This window comes from Falco punctatus, assembly GCF_963210335.1.
Source record: "Falco punctatus genome assembly, chromosome: 2".
In the NCBI taxonomy this organism is placed as follows: Eukaryota; Metazoa; Chordata; class Aves; order Falconiformes; family Falconidae; genus Falco; species Falco punctatus.
The window spans coordinates 19,542,560-19,568,602 of record NC_137581.1 but is presented as its reverse complement, the minus strand read 5'-3'; the positions used below and the strand labels follow the sequence as shown (position 1 = coordinate 19,568,602).

Below are 26,043 nucleotides of genomic sequence, written 5' to 3'. Positions count from 1 at the left end.
TTAGTACCACTGACTTCATGAACCTGTTAGTATAAGAATGCCTGGTAGAAACAACAGCTGTTTGTTACTATGTGTATCCAGGGTGTGGCTCTGATCTGGTGCCCCATCTGATTTTGCAACCTATCATTAGAGTGAAAGAATCGATACTTCACCTATAATCTGTGCTCTGTACCAATTCCCATCTTCCTGTTTTGCAATACAAGCCTGGCCTTCAACTGGGTAGGCAATTTCCAAGTTTTTTCCAGAGACATATTTATATACCTCCTGAATTTTCTTCGGAAGATCTGAAGAATCCAGACTCTCTGTCTGAAAAAAGAAAACCAAAACATACACACCCACCAGATGTTCTTTTTTTTTTTAAATGGCATTTTTTCTCTTTTAAGAGACATTTTTTCTAGTACTGTACTTCCTAGTCTTCCCGCCAAAATTAAACGATGGTTATGAATACATAAAAGTGAATTAAAGAGCCTAACAACTGTTGAGCACTGTCCTGTTTAATCACCACTCTAAACAGTAAAACACTACATACTCAACACAGGAATTAACCATGCAACAAAACGGACAAAAAATGTTAACCTTCTGGAATTCTATGAATTCCTAGAATTAATCTAGGACTGTAGGAATTAATCTATTAATTCTAAGAATCCTAAAAATCTCAACAAGTAACAGAAGTGAATGGAAATTATAGCTTATTTAATATGGACTACAAGTACCTCAACATTAACACGTCTGTTCAGTTTTATTTGAATAGACCTTATTTCTAAACTTACCAACTGGAGATAGAAATCACTTGGACTATTAATGTGACAAACTACAACAGAGACTTCTCTTTCTTGTGGAATCTTAGGTGGACTATACTGCAAGACGGTATTATTTTCTAACTGACTGAGAAGCTGTGAACTAAACCTAAAGTAAATAAAACAAAATTTTTCATAAATTCTGTCAAAATTAACTTAGAAGGAACCCTTTTATATTCAAATGTCATTTCCCATGAAAAATGCAAAATGGTCTTATGAAAATAACTTGATTTATGTTTGTATGAATAGCTTGAACCTTCATTTTTGCAGTTGGTACAGTCAATTCTCTTTCATGTTTCTCCCACCACAAATGTAACATATGAAGAATGAGGATGTGGCTTTGAGTGACCTGGTCTGGTGGAAGGTGTCCCTGCTCATGGCAGGAGGGTTGGAACCAGATAATCTTTAAGGTCCCTTCCGACCCATAGAAACCATTCTATGATTCTATGATACATGGCAGCTGGCTCCTAAAAAGATTTTGTTATTTGGGATGCAGTAGCATACTTTTAAATTCTTAAAAAGAAGCCAAAAAGGCTAGAATCCACTACATTGACAAAACCACTTTCTTTTAGACTTCCTTTTCCTCACTTATGAGAAAAAGCAATTACCTGAGCGGTACAGATGCTGAGCGTAACTAGTTAACACTCAAATATAAACAAAGACCTTTCTCTGTGTGCAGCAAAAAGAACTTTCAACCCTTTATTATTCAAACTTGTACAGAAATTTGTATTTTTGCCATTTTATAAAAATAAAGTTCATTATCTAAATAAAGCTCTGACTAGTGCAAGTGGGTATACCACAGTGCTTGTTAGTGAAGGTGAAAAAAGGGAATCAACAGATACTGCTGGAGATGAATACATCCCACACAATGTATTAAACACTGCAAAACTAACGTGCTTGCTAAACTTCACTTTATAAGTATTATGCTGTTATCATTTATGGCATAAGAACATAAACTAAAGGAAAACGCATACCTTGCCAAGTCTAAAGAAACTAATGCATCCTTGAGAGACACTGGCATGTTACTCTCCATTTTATCAAATGGACTTCTTTTCAAATCCACAATGAGAACATCATCCTCTTCTCTAAATATGGTCATTAAAACAATTTTATTATTTACCATTCCTAAAAATTTTGCCTTTGCTTCCTCTCCCCAACCTTCACCCTGTTAAGAAGAAAGAAAAAGTTACTGAAGACATCAAAGAATATTAAAACAAAAACTACAAACAGTAATTAAAAAAGGCAAGGAAGTGAGCACAGACACATCAGGTGAAATACTGAACACACTGACTGTCTAGTCCATAGCCAGGACAGCTCTGAACAGTATTCTATGATGGATTTTAAAGTGTTTTTAACTGTATAAAACTGAGTCAGATCTAAGGGCTGCAGTTCCCACCACGTTCCTGTTAAAGATTTGAGATTTCATTCCCTCTGATTGTTCTGACAGATAAACCAAAATTGTCATATGATGTTTCATCTCATGACTCACATTTCTGCTCTTCCAATTAATTTCCAAGTTTATTCTTATCTTTTTGTGCCTTTATACAAATGTACAACTTGTTTTTGTCAATTTATGCATTCCTCCTCTCCACAATATTCTTCTTGACATTTTGTCTTTCTTGAAAAAGCCTGTCTGAATTTATTTCTCTTCAATCAAGTTGATGCATTCCTCATTTGATACTGCAAATCTGTGCCTCTTAGGTGTGAAAAAAATCAAAGCATGTATAAGGAACGCATTTTACCCACACCTGCAATAATTGTTCCAGATCTTTCCTATTTAAAGGTATTTCAGACAACATCAGACTGGTAAAAAAAAAAATCCCAAACCAGCCATGAGTTATACTGTCAGAAATGCACAGCTGCATTAGACACAGTACATTCCCACGTGAATGTGGCAAAAATAAAGCAAGCCAATGAATAAGTAAGTGAATACTGAAAAAAGTAACACTGACATATACGTCCTCCTCCTAAGGGAATTCAGGTATTTGTTGTCATACAGAAAGAGAACAAGTAACACTTTCCAGTACATGGCGAAATTTTTTAAGTAACAAAGGACAATCCCTGAGAAGTTTCTCTTAAAAATTCTCAATCCATTTCTTCTCTGTTTGGATGATTTTTGAAAGTTACTACTTGCATAAAGTTATGAGACAGCCATGAAGTATTAGTCCTGTAATTTGGTTTTAAATTGGACAAAGAACATGTCTAGAGTAAGAGTAGTGAAATTTAAGCCTGAAATATGTATTTGTAAATGCAGCCACTTTTTAAGACAGACGCTATAAGCTCTTTTCCCCTTTCCAATGAAAGCAATGCAACCCATCTTTTTATAAGAGATGACTTACCTTTTTCTTAGAAATAAAATATACCCTGTACTCCTCTCGAGTTTCCTTCTGTTTATACTAGAGTAAGATCATTGTTAAATTATGTATTTAAGTTATTTAATATATGTCTTAGGAAGAAAAAAATCTCCTCAAATAGTACAAACAGCTTTTACTTACTGCATTTTTGGGAACAACATCCTTCAATGAACACCGTACTGCTAAAGGAGGAACAGCTGCAAGTTCTGCCTCAATATGCTGATCAAGCTTCCGTACGAAAAAACTTACGTCACCTGTTTTAATAGTTTGCAGAGTAGCAGGTTCAGGCCTTTCAGCAGGAACATCGCTGTCAATGGGAGTAAAAGCAGTACTAGCTTAGAAGAAAGGCAAAAATAACCCAACACCAAAAAAAACCCCAAACCAAACCCCAGACCTAAAAAAAAGGTAATTCTTGCAATAATTGGCATAATGTCATGTCTCTGAAACAAAACTAGAAAGTCTCAATGAAATGCATTTCTTTTTAAAAAAAAACAAAACATTGTGGACTCACACATTCTCTTTTGCAATGCAAATCCAAACTAAGCATTTTAACATGTGAAGGCTTGTACACTTGTGTACTTACATACATTGCCACTTTTCCTGTGGGAAATACATACATACTGAGTTATTAGCGTCATTTGGGTATCTGGTTGTCTGCTTGTGTGAAGCTAATGGAGGACTTGTTTCTTAGCAGAATAGCAACAGTCAAGGACAACAGCTGCAGACAGAAACCTCTCTCCGTAAACATACCCTGAGAAAATCAGAACTATAGAGTTCCCAAAATCAATCAGGAATACTTCCAGCAGTGCAATATCACAAACGTTGTATCTTACTGGACCACAAGGCTTCCTCTGATTTTTATTTTTTTGGGGAATTAGTTCTGTGATAGTCCCACGACACCACATTCCAGTTTCCTTACTCTTAATAAAAATTCTAGCACCTATACGGAAGCAAATAAAAACCCAGTAAGACTAAATTCAGTATTTGTAGATATTTTACACTGGAAGTATTATCACATTTCTGCATAATGTTCCATTGTTGCCTATCTTCCACACAGGTAGTAAAAGTGCTACCATTACAATAAATTAACAAAGACATTAAAGAACTTGTCTTGACAGCCACCAGAAGTTTTCTCCCCACAATCATTTACACAACGTCTGTAAGGCTAAGAGGTTTTTGGCTTGTATTAAGAAGTCATTTCTGGCAAACTTTCTATACCTCCTAATAAAGTGCCAAAAAAATGTACTGAAGTTTAGGGCTATTGCATACTTTTTATCAGTTTTCTAAACACCTTCTAGAAGTGAGTAACATTGTCGATATGTGAGCTAGAAATGGATGTTAATGATTTAGCAATGTATTATTGTATTTCATTTTTACTCCCAGAATGGTTTCTACTCAGTTAGTGAACTTTAAAAAAATAATTATCCACTCAAAGGGAATGTTTCTTGCATGAGAGAAATCTGATTTACTGAAGTAATGAATGAACTAGGCTAGTCATTAAAATCAGCATACTGAAAAAACTACCAGTTAACAATGACCACCTAATTCTGGAAAACATTACATTTACAGCCAGGTGTTTCAACTGTTGATTACTCTAAGTGCTCCATCTGTTGAGGTTGAGAACTGCAGAGTCTTTTTTACTTTTACTATTTCTGTTTATAATTTAATAGGTCTACTTTACTAATCAATGGGTACATGTTTCCCAAAATGGATTAATTGTATATTCCAGAACAAAGGACTGTTTTATTATGTGTGTGGCAGGGGGGAGAATACTATATTGAGGAAGACGTATTGCAAGATAGTATTTTAAGCTAATGTAGACCTTTAAAAGTTAATGATTTACCTAGTTCCAAAACGTCTGAAGGCAAGAGATAGGAACTCTTATTACAACAGAATCTTTTCAATTTCTTCTCCAAAATCCTTGCTTCATTCTTCTGTGAGTATTTCTGAACATAGAAGTGGCATGGATTTATGACATGGCTTACAAACACTGCTTCTGTTGAACCTGAGTAAGACATAAAACAGATTATCAAACACTCTCCAAGTGATTCCAACAGATACTATTAGAGACGCAGTTACGTTTGTGTTACATTAATCATGATAACGTTACCTCAGATAGCTTTTAACCTGACAAGTCTGTTCACACTTGGTTCAAACTAGTTACCATGTTTGCTTTCTGATTAAATCCACACTTTTGAATTACTTCCCTTATGCTACCCTGCAAAATAAAAGGCTGTCTCACTGCTTACAAAGCGGTAGCCTGAATTTAAGTAGGTAATTCAGTTTGTATTCCCTCTATTTAACAGAGAAATGGGAAGCTTCTAGAAAGCAAATTATATCTTTAAGAACAGGTATGCTAAGCACTTTTGTATAGTTATTCAGTGTTAATGCATGAAGATCAAGGAACAGCCTAAAGCCAGCCTAGAGATAACCCTTTATAAGACAAGTACTTCCTAAGCATCCAAATCCTTTGTACTGCAGGCACCTCCCTTGATTTGGGATCCAAAATGCAAGTTGCTCTTCCTGAAGCTACTCGCCAAAGATGGTGGATGGGTCAGAAGGTTTTAGAAGCCCAGCAAGTCAATTCCTACACAAGTATTTCATACCACAGAACTCCCTGCAAGGAGTGGACAGCATCATCTAGACCAATGCCACCTATGTGACTGATCAGGTCACAGCAGACTGACAGATTGGCAGCATACTGGAGGCACAGCCATCTCTGTGTCCATCTCTACAACCGACCAGAGGCAAAAGACAGTACAAAGAATCTGGCATTTGAAACATTCTGAGCATGCACACAGGACTGCGCTTGGAAGTTTAGGAAATACAGTGCCCAGAACAAATGCAAGATCACTCTTGGACAGGCGGCTTCCACAGAGCATTGATGATAACTTTTTGACACAGATAGTGGAGAAGCCAACAAAGTGAGTTGTGCTCCTAGATCTTGTACTCACAAAGAAGGACTGGTTGGAGAAGGGAAAGCTGGGGGCAGCCTTGGCTGCAGTGATGATGAGATGGTGGAGTTCAGGATCCTGTATGGAGGAGGCAGGGCACCAAGTAGAATTGTAACCCTGGATTTGACAGCTAACTTTGGCCTCTTTAAAGAACTACTTGGGAGGAATCCCATGGGTCAGGGCTCTAGAATGTAGGGGGGTGTCCAAGACAACTGGTTAATACTTAAGCATCACTTCCTCCAAGCTCAGGATAGATGCATCCCTATGAGTAAGAAATCATGCAAAGGGGGCAGGAAGCCTGCACAGATGAGCAGGGAGATTCTGGCAAAAAACAAAAAGAAGGAAGTTTATGGGATGTGGAAAAAGGGCCAGACCACTTGGGAGAATATAGGGATGTTGTCAGAACATGCAGAGAGGCAATAAGGAAGGCTGAAGTCCATCTGGAATTATACCTAGTGAGGGACGTCAAGGACAACAAGAAGAGCTTCTTCAAGTACACCAGTAGGAAAAGGATAACTAGAGAAAATGTGGGCCCACTGCTGAACGAGGTGGGTGCCCTGGTGATGAATGACAGAGAAGGCAAAATTACTGAACGTCTTCTATAGTTCAGTCTTTACTGCCAAGGATGGCCCTCAGGTTTCCCAGACCCTGAAGGCAAGAGAGCAAATCTGGAAAAAGGAAGACTTTCCCTAGGTCAAGGAGGATCATGTTAGAGACCACTTAAGCAAACCTAACAGCCACAAATCCATGGGCCCTGATGGGATGCACCCCCCAAGTGCTGAGGGGCTGGCAGATCTTACTGCCAAGCCACTCTCCATCATTTTTGAAAGGTCATGGAGAACAGGAGAGGTGCCCAAGGTCTGGAGAAAAGCCAAAGTTACTCCAGTCTTCAAAAAGGGCAAGAAGGATGACTCAGGAAACTACAGGCCCGTCAGACTTGCTACCATCTCTGGAAAGGTCGTGGAACCGCTCATCCTGTAGGTGATCTCGAAGCATGTGGCAGAAAAGGTTATCAGAAGTAGCCATCATGGATTCATCAAGGCAAAATCATGCCTGACTAACCCGGTAGCCTTCTATGATGGAATGACTGGCTGGGTTCACAAGGGAAGAGCAGTGGACACTGCCTATCTTGACCTCAGCAAGGCTTTTGACAAGTCTCCTGTAACATCCTCATAGGTAAGCTCAGGAAGTGTGGCTTAGGTGAGTGGACAGTGAGGTGGATTGTGAACTGGCTGAATGGCAGAGCTCAGAGAGTTGTGAACAACAGCACAGAGTCTCGCTGGAGGCCTGTAGCCAGCGGTGTTCCCCAGGGGTTAGTACTGGGTCCAGTCTTGTTCAACCTATACGTCAGTGACCTGGATGAAGGGACAGTGCACCCTCAGCAAGGTTGCTGATGATACAAAACTGGGAGGAGTGGCTGATGCACCAGAAGGTTCCGCTGCCATTCAGTGAGACCTGGACAGGCTGAAGAGCTGGGCGGGGAGGAACCTCATGGAGTTCAACAAAGGCAAGTGTAGGGTCCTGTGCCTCGGGGGGAACAACCCCATGCACCAGGACAGGCAAGGGGTTGACCTGCTAGAAGGCAACTCTGTGGAAAAGGACCAGGGAGTTCTGGTGGACAGTAAGCTGCCCATGAACCAGCAGTGTGCCCTTGTGGCCAAGAAGGCCAATGGGATCCTGGGGTGCCTCAGCAGAAGTGCGGCCAGCAGGCGGAGGTAGGTGATCCTCCCCTCTACTCTGCCCTGGTGAGGCTGCATCTAGAGTGCTGTGTCCGATTCTGGGCTTGCCAGTTCAAGAAAGACAAGGAACTACCAGAGAGGGTCTGGCAGAGGGCTACAAAGCTGATGAGGGGACTGGAGCATCTCCCTTGTGAGGAAAGACTGAGAGTGTGCTGGGCCTGTTTAGCCTAGAGAAGAGAAGACTGAGAGGGGATCTCATCAATGTCTACAAATATCTTAAGGGCAAGTGTCAAGAGGATGGAGCCAGACTCACATATCACCCCCTACTCTGTCCCTCATCCTCCCCAAGCATTACTAATCATATGCATTTTCTAGGTATGTTGTGCACACAGACACTCTGAATTATACTGTGGGAAGCATCTGTCTATTTCCCCCCTATTATCTAACTGGATTTTCCATGTTCCAACTTGCTCCTAATGCCTTCAGCCCTGTCCTTGAGCACCTCTTGGACAGCAGCTTGGTAGGCCCTGCTGGACTCGCTCCAGTAGGGTAGTGACTTTCAGTACTGCAGGGTCCAACACTGGATGCAGTACTCCAGCTTCAGTCTCACAAGAGCCTAACAGAGGGGAAGGATCACTTCCTGGACTGTTAGCTACACTCTTACTAATACAATCCAGGGAAAACCTGCAAAGCTGAGGAAGCTAACTGCTACTGTCAGTAGGGAGACAGATTCAGGAAGCCCACTGAACTGCCAGAAAAGCATTCTCCAGGAGCCAATATCAGAAACTCTGAAAGGGACTGTAATAACTAAGAGCCAAAAAGAATCATCCAGGCAGACAGAGGAACTCAGGACCCTTCGAGAGAACTTTTGAGAAAATTTTCACTAAGCTAAGCTGAAGGAGGGGAAAAAAGAAACAATGCTAGCTCAAATGAAGGTAAGGCAAAAAGAAGTCATATGAGCTGAGCAGAACTACAAACACACAACATTAATACAAAACACAAATAACATCAGGCTTGACAATGGAACATTGAAATCATCAGATATTAGAAACTTACATGCCACGTCGTCGTCATATATTTCTTCTATTATGACATCAGGACTGGATGGAGACTTGGGTAGAGCAGGAATACTCTGATGACTTATCATAGGACACGTTTCTTGTACTTGAACATTTTTCATTTCTTTGTGAGCATCAAGTTTATATGCAAGAGACTTTATTTTACTTTCTCTGCTAAGTGCTGGAAACATATTCTCTACTGATGACTGAGTATCACAGCTTGGCATTTCTTCTTTGCCATCAAGGATAAGAGTGCATTGTCCAGTATCTTCACTGTATTTAGGAAAACATTTATTTGGAGACATTAATATAATCCAGTCTGTTCTCAGAAAAGCACAATTCAAAGCACAGGTTTAATTAAGAACATACCACTATGTAAAGAAAACACCTCCTAACAGCTGGTTAAAAAAAATATGTTAAGTTTTTGAATACCATAACAACAAAAACATTAACATGATTTCTGAAACCTAAAAAAAGACTAGCATAGACATGGCATACATTCTTGGACACAACTCGGTACAAGAGCTACCGCTGCTTAAATGAGCAAACAGACCACAGGTAAATACAAAGTATTTGAAAAAAACCTGTTAATAATGCCACAGATAGTTCATGTTAAAATCAAAAGGCATGTCAGATGCTTTTGCACTAACAGTTACTCTCCCCTGTAACCTGCAGGATTTTAAAATATTACAGTATGCAATATGCCTTTTTAAACATAACCAGTGCTAACTTTAAAGGGGCTAACAGCAACTCCATTCCATTTTCTCAAGTTTTTGTCAAAGACTGCAGGGAAAAATAATTAAGGGGGACTAATAAAATAAAAGCAATTGTAATTTTAAAAATAGTAATTTTTTCCTGGTTCAAGTTAATTTTAAGTAATTTTTCAGCATTTGACGCAATCAGTACTTACGACTGTAAAGTGGAAATACTATAAATTTCAGTATTTGCTATTGATTTTAAAGATTTATTTACACTGACATGATACAATTTTCATATACTATTATGATAAACATCTCTATTAAGTGTACTATGAATATGCAGATGTGGTCCTTAGGGATATAGTTTAGCAGTGGATTTGGCAGTGTTAGGTTTATGGTTGGACTTGATGATCTTAAAGGCCTTTTCCAACCTAAATAATTCTATGATTCCATGACTATAACATTATATGCCAGTCAAAGCTGAAAAGTACACAGTATAAAAAAATCTTAATTACTTAGGTGATACAGTGAAATACAACTAAAACTGAAATGTTAGAACTGAAACACTAACTGGAATAACTGGAATGCTGACTGAAATACCAGGATCTGAAGTTTTGTTTTCTTTCACTATACTCTTAGAAACCTATAAGCACATTAAGTTTTTTTTTTAAGTTTTTTTTTTAAGTTTTTTGATCTCCAATGAATATTTAGCCATTAGAAGAACAGGTAACTTACCGTATCTATCTTTATAAAATAATATACTTACTGCCCTGTTGCTCCCCATTCAATCTTGCCCAAATTTTTTAGTAAAGATGTAATTTCATCCATGTTTAGGAATAATCTCAAGAGAAATGAAAAAACATGACAGAAAATGACACAAATACTGAAATCATTCTTGACAGTTTACGATGTATGATATTTTTCAGCACAAGTTTTCATGGAGGGGCCAAATACGAGATTATCTTACCCCAGTTTCAGTCTTCCACTCCTGTTAACAGATTTGGTTGCTCAGTTATCTTCACACTCATACTTAAGAACTCTCTTGCCTTTTGCTTCCTCATGCACGGATTAAATACTCCAAATTCGGTTACCAAATTTTCACACCTATACCCAGTTTACTTCACTAAATTATTCTGCACAGAGAAAAAGAATTCTCCAACGCTCCTGAAGAGAAAACCTTAACTGAAGTCCAAAACGCGTATTTTTTTTGTTCCGCTTATTGTTACACTAATAAGCACCTGTTTCTTTTACCAATGAAAGCCAGCAAAATCTTTTAAGTACTTCTACATCTAGGCTTAACAGTAAACATAACTTCATGCAATCAAATTCTTCGCTTTGCTGCCAGTTATAATGAACAATTTGTGAAAACTGAAGTGTAAGCAGTATTAAACAGCCCATCTTTCATTCTTCCCTTCTTCCCCCTGCCCCTTCAAGGACATATCTACTCTCCTTTCTATTCTATTTTACATCTACAGAATGTGCCTCAACTACTATGCGCCTCCTAGATGGGATTTTTTTTTCACCTTTGCTGTTATTCTGGAGTGGTACCAGCACCTTTATGCTCATCCTTCACCAGATCTCCTTCCCCTGCCATCTTTTGTTCAAGTTCTTAAAAGGTCTCCCAAAGTAAACAAATTTGATTTTGTCATGTTTTAGCTTTCTTCTGGGTTAGGAGAGTTTGGCATTGTGCATTTCAATTGGCTTCTCTGAAATGTTCATTCACTACTTATACTATCTTCAAAATAGGCCCTACCTAGCTAGTCACCAAGTTCTGTAAATGATGATTTTAAAGATTCCTTTATCCATATTCTAATGACTCAACTAACAGATGACAGGAGGAATTGTAGTTTTTGTCAAGTATTGGAACAGGCTGCCCAGGGAAGTGATTGAATCACCATCCCTGAAGGCATCTGGCCAAGATAGTTGGGGCCTTACTGTAGTCTTTTAGTACTTGAAGTGGGGGGTGTTACAGGATGGAAACAGACATAATAGGGCCTGCTGCAGTAGGACAAGGGGTAATGGTTTTAAACTAAGAGGACAGGTTCACATGAATACAAGGAAAAAAACAGTTATGATGAGAGTGGGAAAAAGACTGGAACACATTGCCCAGAGAGGTGGTGGATGTCCCATCCCTGGAAACATTCAGGGTCAGGTTGCATGGGCCTCTGAGCAACCTGATCTAGTAGCAACTGTCCCTGCTTATTGCAGGAGGGTTGGACTAGATGACCTTTAAAAATCCCTTCCAATTGAAACAGTTCTGTGATTCTGTAATTTAAAGGACTTGTAAAGATGGTGCTTAGGGACACGATTTCGTGGTGGACGTGGTAGCATTAGGTTGGTGGTTGGGCTCCATGATCTTCCACATCTTTTCCAAGCTAAATGATTCTATGACTTCATGATAATTTTTCACACTTCGCATGGAAGTAATCAACTCTGAGCTTCATTCCTCGTGTGTCATCAGATTCTGACTGGCACAAACCACTCTATCCCCCAGGGTGGTGACGTGTTCTAAAATATAATGGGATCTCCAAGATGTTCCAGCCTAACACCATCTTTGTTCTGTCACTCCACCATTCCTGAATTTGGCTTCTATACACTAGGATTACAGCATGCTGACCAGCCTTATGATCAAGCTGCATATAGGGTCAGCTGTACCACAGCCACAATATTTTCTTGCTTATTTCTGGTACAGAAAGCTTATTTGTCACTTTCAATGAGGGCAACATGGTAACTGTGATTTTCCACAAATTACTTCTTAAACATCACTGCCCCAAAAAGCATTTAAGTCTTTCCTGAAGGTGAGAAACAGGTTCATTTTTTAGTAAGTAATTAAGCCACTATTCCCCAATTTATTTCTACTTGGAAGGACAGTAAAAGTGGCAGAAGTCTGTCAAGAATTTCTTCCTCAGGTGAAGGCTACTCTGCAGTTAGCGATGGGTTTGCATACATCTGAACTAGCAGTTTTTCACTAAAATGCAAGTAAAGCAGCTCAACTTCTGCTATTTAACTGCTGTAAGAACCGTTTTTGTAATTAAGATACCCAGTGCAACCATTTACCTCCCAATATACCTCCCACTCCAGTCATTTACCTTGGAGGAATTTTTTCCTTCCAACTATTCACTCTTGAAAGCTCAGCCTCAACTGGCAACTTTAAATTACAAATAACCTGAAATTAAGAAGTAAATTCTTAGCTTCCATTATACAAAAAAGCAGATTATACAGATACCTATTATCTACAACATGACAAAGCCAAGAGTATAACATCTCTAATTTTACAGAAAACCCCCAAGAGTTTACTCATTAACAGCCAACAGCCAACTAGCAATGTAAGAAGACATAATTGAGAAGACCTAATGGTTGGGGATTTTGTAATGTTAGCCTGTAAACAGAAGCAGGAGTCAGATTTTCCTTTTATATGAACAACTACCGAGAAGGTGACTTAAGTAAGAAGGTAAACCTATAGGAGGACTGTGATGAGTGCCAGCTCCCAAAAGCCACACTGGACAAGATGGAAGCAAATGACAGAAAAAAACAAGTGATCAGGCTTCTTTTCTGGGTCAGATGAGAAAGACCAAGTTTCTTCATACAGAAAGTGACAACTGGAAGCAGGGAACATGACAGTCTAAAAATTACACTACTTTCAAGAATGACAAGACCAGGTATTCATTGTTTTTCTCAACACAAGGACCACAAAGGCTCCAAATTGAGTAACTGGGTAGCACATTTAGAACAAAGGAAGCTATTTTATATACACCTCATTTTAAGTATTAAAATGAGAACTCACTGCCACTACGTATGAATACATACATATAATGTACATATGTACACTCATATACACACTGCCACAAGCATTGCAAAGACATTCAAGGAAGTGTTCAAAAGCTTATGATAGAATGAGGTAATGTGTACTGACCCTGATGTATCCCACGGATTATAAAATCCTTAACGTTCAACTTCCTAACACACTAAATGCCCAGGTTCTTCAATTCTTCCTTCCAAGCATCTTTTCCTTTCTGTAGTCAGACGGGAGACTTCACAGGATGGACCTTTGGTCTGATAGAAACCCACACTATCTGCTACGCTGTGGGTTTCTATGACCAAGACTATGCCTCTGTGTGTGTGTGTGCGCACACACAGTAAGACTAAATTACTGCAAAAATCCCAAAGACAGATCAAAAAACTTTTAACCCAAATTGGAATATATTCATTAAAAATGAATTATTTCACAGTGCAAGAATGTAACTACCTGTGCAAGATCATAACAGGTTCTTACAGAACGTGTAAGTTCTAATTCCTTTGCAACCCTGATCGCACCAGTCAGGCACTTTTTCTTCTTTTCAATTACTTCCTTAGCTTTTGCAATATCAGTGCTGTAGGAGCTGATGGTCTTCACTAATTCTGCATGCAATCTTTTTTTCCTGTATTAAAAAATACTACTTTTCAGAGTTTAATAAGCACTCAGCCATACAGATTCAAACTTCAACTATAACACACAATTACCAGTTATACCACAACACAAAGTGGATACATATCACACAGAAATATCATTTTCTTCAAACAGTGAAAAGTGGAAAGCATGGAAAACCCGCTTAATTGGAGGAACCACAAAAGTTAAGAGTTCACACTAAAAAGCCACTTCATTTGGAGAAAGTTTTTTATTAAATGTTTAAAGCACTCTTCCATACACATCCAACTGAAAACTAAACAGTTGGATTTTACAATTCAGTCTATTAAGGTATCAGATACCCCTCGCAGAGGCTATTCTGGAATCCCAAGTTTTGACACCCCTTCCCCCTTTAAATCTGAAGATAAAAATATTTTTGAAAATGAAGAAATGAAGAGTTCTTGAAGACATCAAGAAATGAAGGGTTTTATCAGCTTGAAAATTTGCAGAAAGTGAATTTTAAAAAAAGTTATTCTTGATGTTAAACTCATCTAGTATCAATATTAAAAAAACGTCAAAATTGAGCTATTTAAGAAAAATAGTGTCATTAAGACTAAGTTTTTTCTTTTTTTAAAGAGCAGAGGCAACATAAGCTAGTGTTTTCCAGCCCTGAAAACGAGCTCTAAGATGCCACTATGAAAAGAGAAAAAATACTGCACAAAAATTAGAGACAGGTATTATGAAATACTGCTGAAAGGAAGACCGAAATTTTATATAGAATTCTTTTATCTGAATTAGAAACAACTTCTTGAAAAAATAACTCACGCCCACCACTCTGCAAAATAGATTACTACCTTGAGAGGAGAGAAGTAGCAAGTTCATCAAATGCTTTATCAGCAGTTTCTGCAACTTTGTCTCCTTCCTGCTTCATTCTCCATTCCAAATATTCCAGCATCTATTTCATTCAGTGTTCAATAAACATGCATTAATTATTTCACTATCCATTATTATTATTTCATTAGTGTCACATCAACTCTTTCTTTTTTAATTCAGAACAGAAGCAATGAAAATTAAGACAATGATCAATACTTAGCAGGAAGAGTGACACTAAACCATGTAAGAGCAATACTTAAACCAGCTATAGCTCATTAATCCCTTTGTTTTCTCTAGCTTCTAGTCAGCTTGCACTGGCTTGTGATCCTCATGTCAACTGAAATCTTCAGATCCATGAGGCAAGAAACATATAGATCTATGTGCCACCGCCTCACTTTCCTTACTTGACATAGTCATATAGCACCATACCCAGCTAAGTAGCACACCAAGTTTCCCGTTTTTTTAAACTCAGTCTGAGCAGAAATGAAAGAAATAAAGATTCTTTCCCTGGCTAAGCATTAATTTTGTCGCTATAGTTACATTTAATGAAAAGACATGGAAAAATATCTCAGCAACGCAACACTGCTTTAGCAACAATCAGTCTGTTGAAAAGCTGTAGGAAGACCACAGTTGTATGCATGAGTTACTGTATTAGAGCTGCTGAAATGGCAGGTTTTTACAAGATGCTCTTAGTATACAAATTACATATTCAATGTAACTTTGCTTAACTCACAGATTGGCCACTATAACAAAGCAAGTTAGAAAGGGAATGGATAACAAGTTTTAGGGATGCTTCATACCACACTTACTAGAATGAATTTGCTTTAAGTTTTTGGATCATTAAACACTTCTATGCCTGGGTGTAACTTAGAATATATGTAAAATGTAAATAAATGTCAAATACAGAACTGAAAACTCTCCCACAGTGTATTTAATAAGAGTTAAAGTTTAAATAAAGTCATTATCATTAATGAAGTTCACAGGTTACTCAGTAAAACCTATTACCAGCATTATCCAGTATTTTAGGATTCTTTCTGTGCATAAAATTTTAGGATTTATTCTGTGCATAAAAAGGCATTACTTGATTTACATATTTTGCATATTGTGTCTGTTAAAATCATTACTTCTGTTGCCCATGTAATTTCTTTTCCACCTTTAAATCCAGAACAAGACACATGAAAATGAGAAAGTCAGCATAGTTGCCAGAGCAAAAACAAAGGTTGAATTCTACCATGATTCAAGGAAACAAAAGTTTAGTACTTAAAAGACTGGCTTACATATGGTTCTGCTATATATGGATTGACCTATTAACTATGAATTATGCATAAGCTCATACACTTCTTTACAGATGATCCTGCAGTCGGTACCTTTCAGACTACAGCCTAGCATTTAAAGCCATATATTCACAGAAACGTCCCGAACAGCTAAAGGACAAAAGAGATGTCAAAATGAAGGCAGTGATAACATGTTTAAATAGCATGCTACTGTGTGACTACTCCCGAAAGAATGCTTCAATCAAGGATAGGATTTTATGTTTTGTGATTTATTTAACTTATTTTCACCCACCTTTTCTGCATCATTTAAGTGGCTGAGATTACAAGTAGCTATGCACAAAGCTTCATCAAGATCTTCCATAGTTTTGATGTCCTGGGGGAAAGATTTGTCAATGAATATAAAGTTGCCTGTGTGACTAGAAGACAAGATAGCCTAAATTCATTTGCCATTTTGACATGAGAGGCACTTGATGTGCGTGACTGAATCTGTGCTCTGCACAGCTCTATAGCTGAAAACAGGCCCCAAATACTTACCTAACCTGAATTACAATAAGAACATTTACATTGTATGTTTATAACAGTCAAAAAAATTCAGAATACACTACAATTCATTCACACACACACACAAAAACCAAATTAAAACATAGTACATGAAGGAAAATCAAAATACAGTTACCGATACAGAGGAAAAAAAAATGCAAGACTGAAGAATGGGAACATTGCAGCCTAGAAAAAGGTAAAATATTTAGGAATATCATCTGGGGGAAATCAACAAAAAAAAGGTAATAAGCTCCTAGTGTTATGCTGATCCAAGAAGAGACAATAAAATACTTGCATATGACTCCGCACAGAACCAAACTTACATACAGAAATGTCTTATTTTCTCACTGGCACTACTAAAGCTAATGTTAAAGAGTACTGGTTAGAGTGCTGGTATTTTGCTAAAAGCAAAATGAGATCATCATCAGATGGGGATGCCCCAAAACGCCAGGGATGGTATGGTGTAAGCTTTTAGGCAACCAGATCACCTTGCCAAAAGGCAAGTTAACTAGTGTGGAAACATCTCCAACTTTTAAAGTGTTCCTCACTGGTGTTAAGCAGAACAAACACAAGCTAGAGAGAAATAAAAGCTTAGAGTTCAAAAACCTGAAAGAGTTCTGTCTCTGATCAGACACCAGCATAAATGAAAGGAAGTGCTACCTGCAATCTGGGAGAGACCTGTTAATCACACACATCATTTTGGACTTTACTAAAGGTGTCTGTTACCTTCAGCTCTAGATCTTTCCAATTAATGTACCTGAACATCTCAGACGGATTTTATCGCCTTCCTAGGAGCAGAAAAAGGGAAGAAAGCTCTTCTCCTATTATGACTTGAACATTACCTGGAATACTTCCCTGTGACAACTGTTCCCACTATTTTGAGCAGGCACAAGGAGACATAATAGGTAAAAAGCTCATGGAATTACATTGCTGCCTCTCTGCTTCGTGGTTCCCATTATGATCAATGATACAGTAATAAAAATCCTTCTAAAACTCAAAGACACGGATATACTTATTCAGTGATGTAAGAAATGATACTGCCAAAGATCTAGTAATCACCAATCAAAAAATAAAGGAGCCTGGAAAAAACTTCATAAACTTCATTCAGAAAGATCATGTTAGAAAACTTCATAGAATGTTTCAAGAGGAGGTGTCTCACAATCACTAGCCCTTGGTCTCATGGGGCACTTCAACTTACCAGATGTCCACTGGAAATGTAACAGTGAGAGAACACACTCTAGGAGGTTCCTGGAGCACACGGAAGATAACTTCCGGACACAGCTCATCAGTGAACCAACCAGGGGACATAGCCCACTGGACCTGCTATTTACAGAGGACTGGTGGGTGATGCGGTGGGTGGAGGACATCTTACAACACAGCTGTCACAAGATGAGAGGTTTTGATTCTGGGAGAAGGAAGGGGGTCTGCAGAATTGCTACCTTAGCCTTTCAGAGGGCAGACTTTAGCCTGTTTAGGAGACAGATTTCCTTGGGAGGTAGTCTCGAAGGGCAAAGCAGTCTAGGAAGGCTGGACATTCTTCAAGAAGGAAGTCTTAAAGGCACAGAAGCAGGCTGTCCCCATATACCAAAAGATGAGCCAGCACGGGAGAAAACTGGCCTGCCTAAACAGAGAGCTTTGGCTGGAACTTGGGGAGAAAAGGAGTGTTTATGACCTTTGGAAGAAGGCACAGGCAACTCTGAAGGACTTGAAGGATGTCATGAGGTTATGCAGGGCAAAGAGTAGAAGTCTGCAGGCAACACCAAGTCGCAGGGGAGTATTATCTGCGCGAGGGTAGGAAGGCTCTACAGAGGGATCTGACAGGCTGGATCAACGGGCCAAAATCAACAGCATGAGGTTCAACAAGGAGAAGCACTGGGTCCTGTCCGTGGGTCACAACAACCCCACGCAGCACTACAGGCCTGGGGAAGAGTGGCTGGAAAACTGCCTGGCAGAAAAACACCTGGGGGTGCCAGCTGCCAGCTGGCTGAACATGAGCCAGCCGTGTGCCCAGGTGGCCAAGAACACCAGCAGCATCCTGGCTTGTATCCAAAACAGTGTGGCCAGCAGGACAAGAGCAGTGATCATCCCCCTTACTCAGCACTGGTGAGGCTGCACCAAAAATACAGTATTTGAGTTTTGGGCCCCTCACTGCAAGAGGGACACAGAGGTGCTGCAGCATGTCCGAAGGGCAGCAAAGCTAGTGAAGAGTCTAGAGAACAAGTCTTATGAGGAGCATCTGAGGGAAGTGGGGTTGCTTAGCCTGGAGAAAAGGAGGCTGAGGGGAGACCTTATCACTCTCTAAAGCTCCCTGAAGGGAGGCTGTAGGCAGGTGGGAGTCAAGTCTCTTCTCCCAGGTAACAAGGGACAGGACAAGAGGAAATGGCCTCAAGTTGTGCCAGGGGAGGTTCAGATTGCATATTAGGAAAAACTTCTTGACTGAAAAGGTGGGTAGCATTTGAACAGGCTACCCAGGAAGGTGGTGGAATCAGCATCCCTGAAGCGTTTAAAAAACACTTAGATGTAGTGCTTAGGGACCATGATTTATTGGTGGACTTGGCATCCCTGGGTTACTGGTTGGACTTGACGATTTTAGAGGTCCTACCCAACCTAAATGATTCTTTGATTCTAAAAGAGATTCATTTACCCAACAACCTTGTTGTGCTGAATGACTGCTTCAAGGATGTGTTGCATGAACCTTGCAGCTGCCTCAAATTGCAAAAGAAATAAAAAAGCCTCAAACCCAAACACTGTGAAGCCTCAGGTGTCTTTTAAGAAACGCGAAATTCAAAATACTTAGTTTCACAGTTAGCTGAATAAACTAGCCGTCCTCAATTATGACCTGGTTGGGTTTGAGCTGATTGATTTTGTCAAGTTATTTTATTAACATTGTAGCTGCACTTCAAGTCTATGCTAAGACAGACTAATAGAACGTAACTATTAAGGTTGCAGGTTTTTGTGTTTTAGAAAGTATGGTATTAACTACGCACATACGAAAGTAATGAGAGAGAATATAAGGAAATTCCATATTAACTCACCATGTCTGCTGATGGAGGTAAACTTTTTTTCTCCCTTAGCCCACCATTTGAAGAAACTTGGTACTGAACATTTTCCTCTTTGGTTTTGTGACTGAAGGGCCTGCAAAACAAAACTTTAAGGAAAAAACCTACACATTTCAACTAAAATATCAAACTTCCCAGAAACAGAGACAATTTGAGTATTACAAAATCTGTCTTTAAATGCATACACACACCTACTTTTTAAAGAGTAGAATTCACTGTGATATACTACAGATACCTCACTTTTCAAAAAGTTTCCTTTCTACTAGCATCATCTTAAAATTCATCATTAGTAACTGAATTTCATCTGACAATTTTGGTAAGGCTGAACAAAATCTTAGTAGGTTGCAGTCATTTTTATCCTCAGTAAGAGTAAAATGCATTACTATTAGCATTCCAGGATTAATTTGTCATTTGTTGACCAAATGTTTTCCTTCAGACATCCCATCAGATATTGATTTGGCTGTTAAAATCTTTTGAATACATGACAGATTATACTAAAACGATCTACTGACAACCTGTTTAGAAAGCTCTTAAATTCTGTTGTTACAGTCACCTATATCTGCTCTTTTGCAAAGTACAAATGGATCTAAACATCTGTCAAGGCTCTCAAAAAACAGTCTGCATAAACCAGCCCAACAACAGGAGGGAAGCATAGTGTTTTTCCTGTGCTCAGACTGTTGCTTCGGATGGGTTGTGAGAGGGCTTGGAGAACACTGCTGCAGATGCTGACAGCCATATGTGAAATCTTGAGTTTCTATTTTACTTTGGGCAAGGTTTGGTGTGTGCAATGTGCACTGCTATTTCGCAACATATACCTCCCTTAAAGAATAAATAAATAAAGGAACTGTTTTATATGAATCTAACAGATCTGTAAGAATTATCTGGGCCTATTCTCATTTGTATCAACACAAATCTCCACAGTAATGGCAGCAGGGAGAAAGACACCCACTTTAAGGCTTCCTTCAAGTTCACGTAGGCTAGACAACTAATAAGCAAGCGAATGCGTGACTTAGATATGCAGAAGGTGCAATGAGAGCAGCAGGGGGTTGGGAGGGAAGAAGGCACTTCAGTGATACAGTCCTTCCTATCACAGCCTGGCATTTCAGCAGTTCTCTCTCTCTCAACCTTTATCAGGGTGTTACCACACTTCAAACTTTCAGTTCCAAACGTTTTCAAGCCAAACCCATTTGCTTCTCACTGTCTTTCAATGAAAGTTTTTTTTGTACTCAAGTGTCAAGCAAGTTGTGCCCCCACAGTAGAGACACTCATAATGGGAATACATTAAAAATGAAAAAAAAATCAGCCCAAGAAAAATGGCTGGAAATGCTTGCTCAGTCAAGTCCTCCCCCAGTCTGGCATCTAAGCACAAAACCCACTTGAGTTAAAGGTTTACCTTTCTAGCCTTTGTGAGTTGTAGCTGCACAGCCCAAGTTTAAAATCAGGTATGGTCTAAATTCAGAGGGAAAAAGTAAAGTAAGTTCAAATACAGGGTTAAATCCAAGCCCCAGTACAAAAATGTTCTATAAGCCTGTTTTCACCTTCAATACCACCCCCCCACCCAAATTTCAATGACACTAAGCTTTAAAGCAAGTGCAAGGAAAGGTATAAGAAAACAGCTTCCAGGCTGAAGCTCTCTAGCCATCAGTGTACCTTTTTGGTAAGTGAAAAGTGTTCCTAGTAAAAGGAATGTTAACTTCCTGTTTCCTTTTAGTACTTTTCCCACTACTATGCATAACTTCTAATATATTGCATTACTGAACCTGATTACAAGTTTTTTTTTCAATAAAATATAATGACAGGGCTTAACTCCAGAGATTTGACTTCTCTGTATTTTGCAATAAAGACTAAATCTCAATTTCATAACAGAAAAAACAGAACGGCCACACACTACGTTTTGCATAAATTAAAACAAAAAAAAAAGGCACTTAATGTTTATCCAAATTACAGATTTCTGTAAAACAAATGGCACTAGCAGGTTAGAACACAGAGATGATTCACAAGCAGAGCATTTTTTTAAGTACAGAAACAGAAATATATTCAGAAATTACGCATTGGCAGGCAAACTGAAATGGTTTTAAAAAAGTATCAAAAAATCTTTGAAGTCCTTTTATTTGTGAATTGACAGGGAAAAAGTGGTTTTTTATTTAGTTTTTTTAAAAAACCTACATAGTTGGTTTCTGGCACATTCTGTGCAGACGAGAGGGTGGAACAGAGGTGGCAACACGGGGCACTAAGGAGAACTGTAAAAATAAACCTAAAACCCGACTCTGGACATCAGATGCATACTGCATAGCTACACTGCACAACAAGAAATGGTAGTTAAGACTTGCTGGAGAACAGGTGGTTATATTATACCAGAGGAGATGTAAAGCTTGCTTTAATCACTTTCAATGCAACTGCAAAAGGTCCTGTAGTATCACTATTTCAGACCACCACAGTGACTACTAAACAGAAACCTTCAACTTACTTCTGTAGAAGAGAAACCAAAGAAATCAGTGTTCTCATCCTTCACATCATCACACAAGGCTGTAAAAGCAAGCACAGAAAACACTTGACTGCTAATGTTGTTAACTGTAAGGTGTCTCAATCAATTAGACAAACAGGAATATATGATCACTAGAGCAGTCTTCTAGATAGTATTCATAAAGCAAACAGGAATTTGGACACTGACTTGTAATGACAGAATTTGAAAGCTAGAAATAGAAATCCAGACAAATAGATATGGAAGTTAATTGGGAATTATACAAACACACACACACCCCAAAACCCCAAAATTTAAACACAATTTACTTGCATTTAATGATTAAGGTATTTTCTGCACAGTTAGCTGTATTACATTGCTACTACATTCAAGACAGGATAAACACACAAAAGGGAAGCCAAAAACGCAAAAGAAAACACACATTCAAAACATGTACCTATAGTACAGGAAAAAAAATTTTCATAGAGCATCCATACACAACACAGTAAGTACACAATTCTGCAATTGGGAAAAAAAAATACTCAACCAAAAAATCCTAGGAAAATGAGGTTTCCTTTAAAGCAAACTCTTCAGTAACTGTCAAGAATTAACAGCAGGAAGGGAAGAGAAAGATATTGATCATTCTTGCCAAGTACTACAAATGTAGTAAACAAACAATGCATTAATCGAATCTGGCAGTCCATCTATTGGCTTTAACAGACCATGTAACATAAATTAACACTGAATACTGCACACCACAAAACTGCTGGAAATAAAGGTCAAGATCCAAAAGCCTTACCTTCTACACTCATAGCTCTTGACATACGACATAATTCACTGTTTCTCTGATTTGGTTCTGCAAAAATCTCTTCCAGTACCTCAAAACATTGCCTTCACAAGTAGAAGTATAGGTTGAAGGTAATTAGAGATTACCAACCAAACACAAATTCTGACCACCAGCTCTCTTAGAGCTAAGCTTGCCCACTTTTACCAAATGACATTATTGAGAAGGTGCAGTTAATGAAATACACACCACGCACACAAAAATGTTGTTACTTCTTCTAACTGGAGGGGGCGCAACTCACCTCCATGATACTGAACTGATCATAAAAGGAGTACTAGAGCTTTTAGATATGCAGCATTTATGGTAACTAGAACCAGCATTAATCAATTGTTATATAATCGATTTTAATCACATTAATTAGAAATTTAACTGAAAATATATTGACTAGACCAACAATAATTTATTTACTTGCAGAATACACATTCAGATCAATATGAGATATTAATAGCCTAATAACTAGGTATTTTACAACCCAAGATGCATTTACATTTTTTTCCCCTGAACCCACTCCACACATTAGAACTTCCCACAAACTGCATGTTTAACACATAAATAGCATAAAAATGGACTCAATTGCAACACCGCAGAGTACAAACATTATTTTCTAATTTCCTCAATATGATTTCCTGATAATTACATCAGAACTTAAAAATACTAAAGCCACTACAGTAATCTCAAAATTCACGTACCATAGATATTTTTTTAGTCTTCTATATTCTTCCCTACTGTCACGTTCTTCACTACTGTTATGTACCAAGAACTCAATCTTTCTACTCATGACGGTATACGATGGTCTCACACTTTAAAGTAAAAACGTGGCTAATTCTCTACAACATACACGTTTTATCACTTGAGCCAACACTACAGATTACTTGCAGCACTGGGCAAAGAGCAAAATGAAAAAGATAAGACAGAAAATTAATTGAAAACATACACCTGTTTTTTCCTTAAAAAACAAATATTTTAAATGCAACAAAATGCTGCCCTGCTTTGCACTGTACAGCTACTCCACCCCTAACCTTATCAGACACAGCAGAAGACGATTATTTCCCGTTTCTACAGCATCTCAATACCGTAGGTTCACACCTCGCCCACGATCCGCCACGTATACTGACCCCCACTCCTTTCCTTAAGGCCTGCTATCTGGCCATTTGCATCCTTGACCCTCCCACTCCCCACGCCCCCCTCCCCTCCCCACGCCCCCGAAGGGAGAGGTGCTCTTTCCTCCCAGACACCCAGAGCACCACTGCCGCTGCAGGTGACAAAGGCCGATGGTGAAGAGGCTGGAGCGGGTACACACCGAGACGGCCGGGAACAAGACGCGACTCCCCTCACCTTGAAAGAAGGACGAAGAAAGCCTCGTGGCGCCCACTGCGCGCCAGAAGAGCTACCCCAATCAGCGAGCGCCCCGCCGGGCCTCGTTCCGATCGCAGCCAATCACGGCGAGGCGGGAGGGGGAGGGCGGTGGTTGCTGCGGCCGGCCAGGGCGGCTTTCGCCACCGGGTTGGCGGCCTGCGGCGCCGCGGGGGCTACCGAGCCTCATCCCTCTTCGCATCTGCCGGGAGGCCAGAGTCCCTTCCTTGAAAACAAGGCGTTTCCTGGGCTAGAAACCATCAAGTCCATGCTTTGGAGTAGCTATCCTACACGCTTTCTCATTATTTGCATGACAAGTAAGAGATTTTTTTTTGTAGTGTTTTATTATTCCTGTTTTGTCTGTCACAGATGTAGCGTGATGCTCTCCAGATTTCTGTTTAAATTACCTCTAGCAAAAGAAATTGACTTTTAAATTAAAAGTACACTGATTTTCCCCTGCAACTTTTGCTTTTTGCACTTGCCAAATAATGACCTAGGCCCCAGGTTTCCAAGAGGCCAGTTTCCTACCAAAACCTAGCTAGTTTGTATTTTTGCCCGGTTCATGTAGTAAAACTAGGTTCTACCCCACACCTTTCATTTTGAATGTCTTAAGTATCTGTGCGTGCTAGGCTGGGGTTCTGACTTAGGTAAGGAGGCAGAGTTTGAAAGGCCACACAAGCTCTAGGTTTCCGTGGTAGGGAGTACTTCAGCAGTGTGGCCAAGGCAAACAGTGACTTGAGAAAAGAGGCAATGGGGAAGATTAGTTTTGTCTTTTGGAAGGGCACAAAGAGAATTTCAGGAGTAATGGGAATGAAAGCATGAAGAAAGGAGCAGTAAAGCTTAAAAATTAGAAAATTCTGTGGAGCTAGGCCCTCGCCTGTGTTTTGTTAAACCTCCCAAATCTAGCAAGCTTCCATTAGTTTCCTTTGGCTATACTGGAATGTGATTTGTTTGTGAGGGGCAGAACTTTCCAGAAGTTTTCCGCAAACTGATCCAGCTTGTAAATAATTTCCCCTAGGAGCCCTTGTTCACCAGGACCTGATTAGACTTGACTGTGTATAAAATCCTTGTGGAGATGTGTTGTCAAATTTTACAGTTGTGCTTTGTGCCCAGTCTGGTTCCATTTGGCGTGGTTTGGCCTATGGACACTTTGTAGGAAACACTGTGAGACTAAAAATCAGTACCAGGGTAAACTTGTACATGCAGTCTAACTTCCCATAACCAGTAGTGGGTTTTTTTTTTGAAACAACCTGCAAAGAAGTCCTACAAAATACTGTAAAGGACAGGGCTGAGAGACAACAAATGAACCCTGTCCCATAGAAGATAAACCCGCTTCTGTTCTGTAAATATAAGTTGTCCTTTCTCTCAGATTCTCCTATCAGATTTTGCAATGAAGTTAAAATCTCAGGAGTTTTCTCAATTTGTATTTAGCTTTGGAAATCGCCTCCTCTATTTCAAAGGCTTGTGTACCCAAAATTTTGTCTTTATCTATCCTTAACATTACTTAAGAACATAGTGAATATTGGCTGAGGGGTAAAATATAGGATGAGTGATGGCAGACCTGTTGCGGATGTAGCAAAGAAAGGGAACGGTAGGAATGATTGCCTTGTTAAAGGTCTGAATGCAATTTTAAAGCTGCAGTGTAAAGGATAGTCTTAACAGTAGCCTAACTAGCTCTTTGATTAGAAGCCTGATTAGGCCTAATTGGCTCTTCG

At 39.2% G+C, this 26,043-nt stretch overlaps 1 protein-coding gene across 1 annotated transcript in view; it reads right to left on the bottom strand.

Annotated features, from left to right (window-relative positions):
* The window catches only part of RNF17 (ring finger protein 17), a 57,169-nt gene extending 31,357 nt beyond the window's left edge, over nucleotides 1–25,812 (bottom strand). Inside the window, exons 1-17 of the mRNA XM_080376082.1 lie at nucleotides 23,665–25,812; nucleotides 22,931–23,022; nucleotides 22,138–22,196; nucleotides 21,064–21,119; nucleotides 19,647–19,746; nucleotides 16,364–16,444; nucleotides 14,779–14,879; nucleotides 13,787–13,958; nucleotides 12,630–12,706; nucleotides 10,307–10,381; nucleotides 8,841–9,115; nucleotides 4,995–5,156; nucleotides 3,902–4,091; nucleotides 3,293–3,458; nucleotides 1,772–1,962; nucleotides 696–906; nucleotides 153–354 (exon numbers count right to left, since the gene is read on the bottom strand). Of these exons, the coding sequence (XP_080232208.1) occupies nucleotides 153–354; nucleotides 696–906; nucleotides 1,772–1,962; nucleotides 3,293–3,458; nucleotides 3,902–4,091; nucleotides 4,995–5,156; nucleotides 8,841–9,115; nucleotides 10,307–10,381; nucleotides 12,630–12,706; nucleotides 13,787–13,958; nucleotides 14,779–14,879; nucleotides 16,364–16,444; nucleotides 19,647–19,746; nucleotides 21,064–21,119; nucleotides 22,138–22,196; nucleotides 22,931–23,022; nucleotides 23,665–23,753 (2,299 nt within the window). The 5' untranslated portion in view covers nucleotides 23,754–25,812. The remainder of the gene's footprint in view (nucleotides 1–152; nucleotides 355–695; nucleotides 907–1,771; nucleotides 1,963–3,292; nucleotides 3,459–3,901; nucleotides 4,092–4,994; nucleotides 5,157–8,840; nucleotides 9,116–10,306; nucleotides 10,382–12,629; nucleotides 12,707–13,786; nucleotides 13,959–14,778; nucleotides 14,880–16,363; nucleotides 16,445–19,646; nucleotides 19,747–21,063; nucleotides 21,120–22,137; nucleotides 22,197–22,930; nucleotides 23,023–23,664) is intronic.
* Nucleotides 25,813–26,043: the final 231 nt, after the last annotated feature.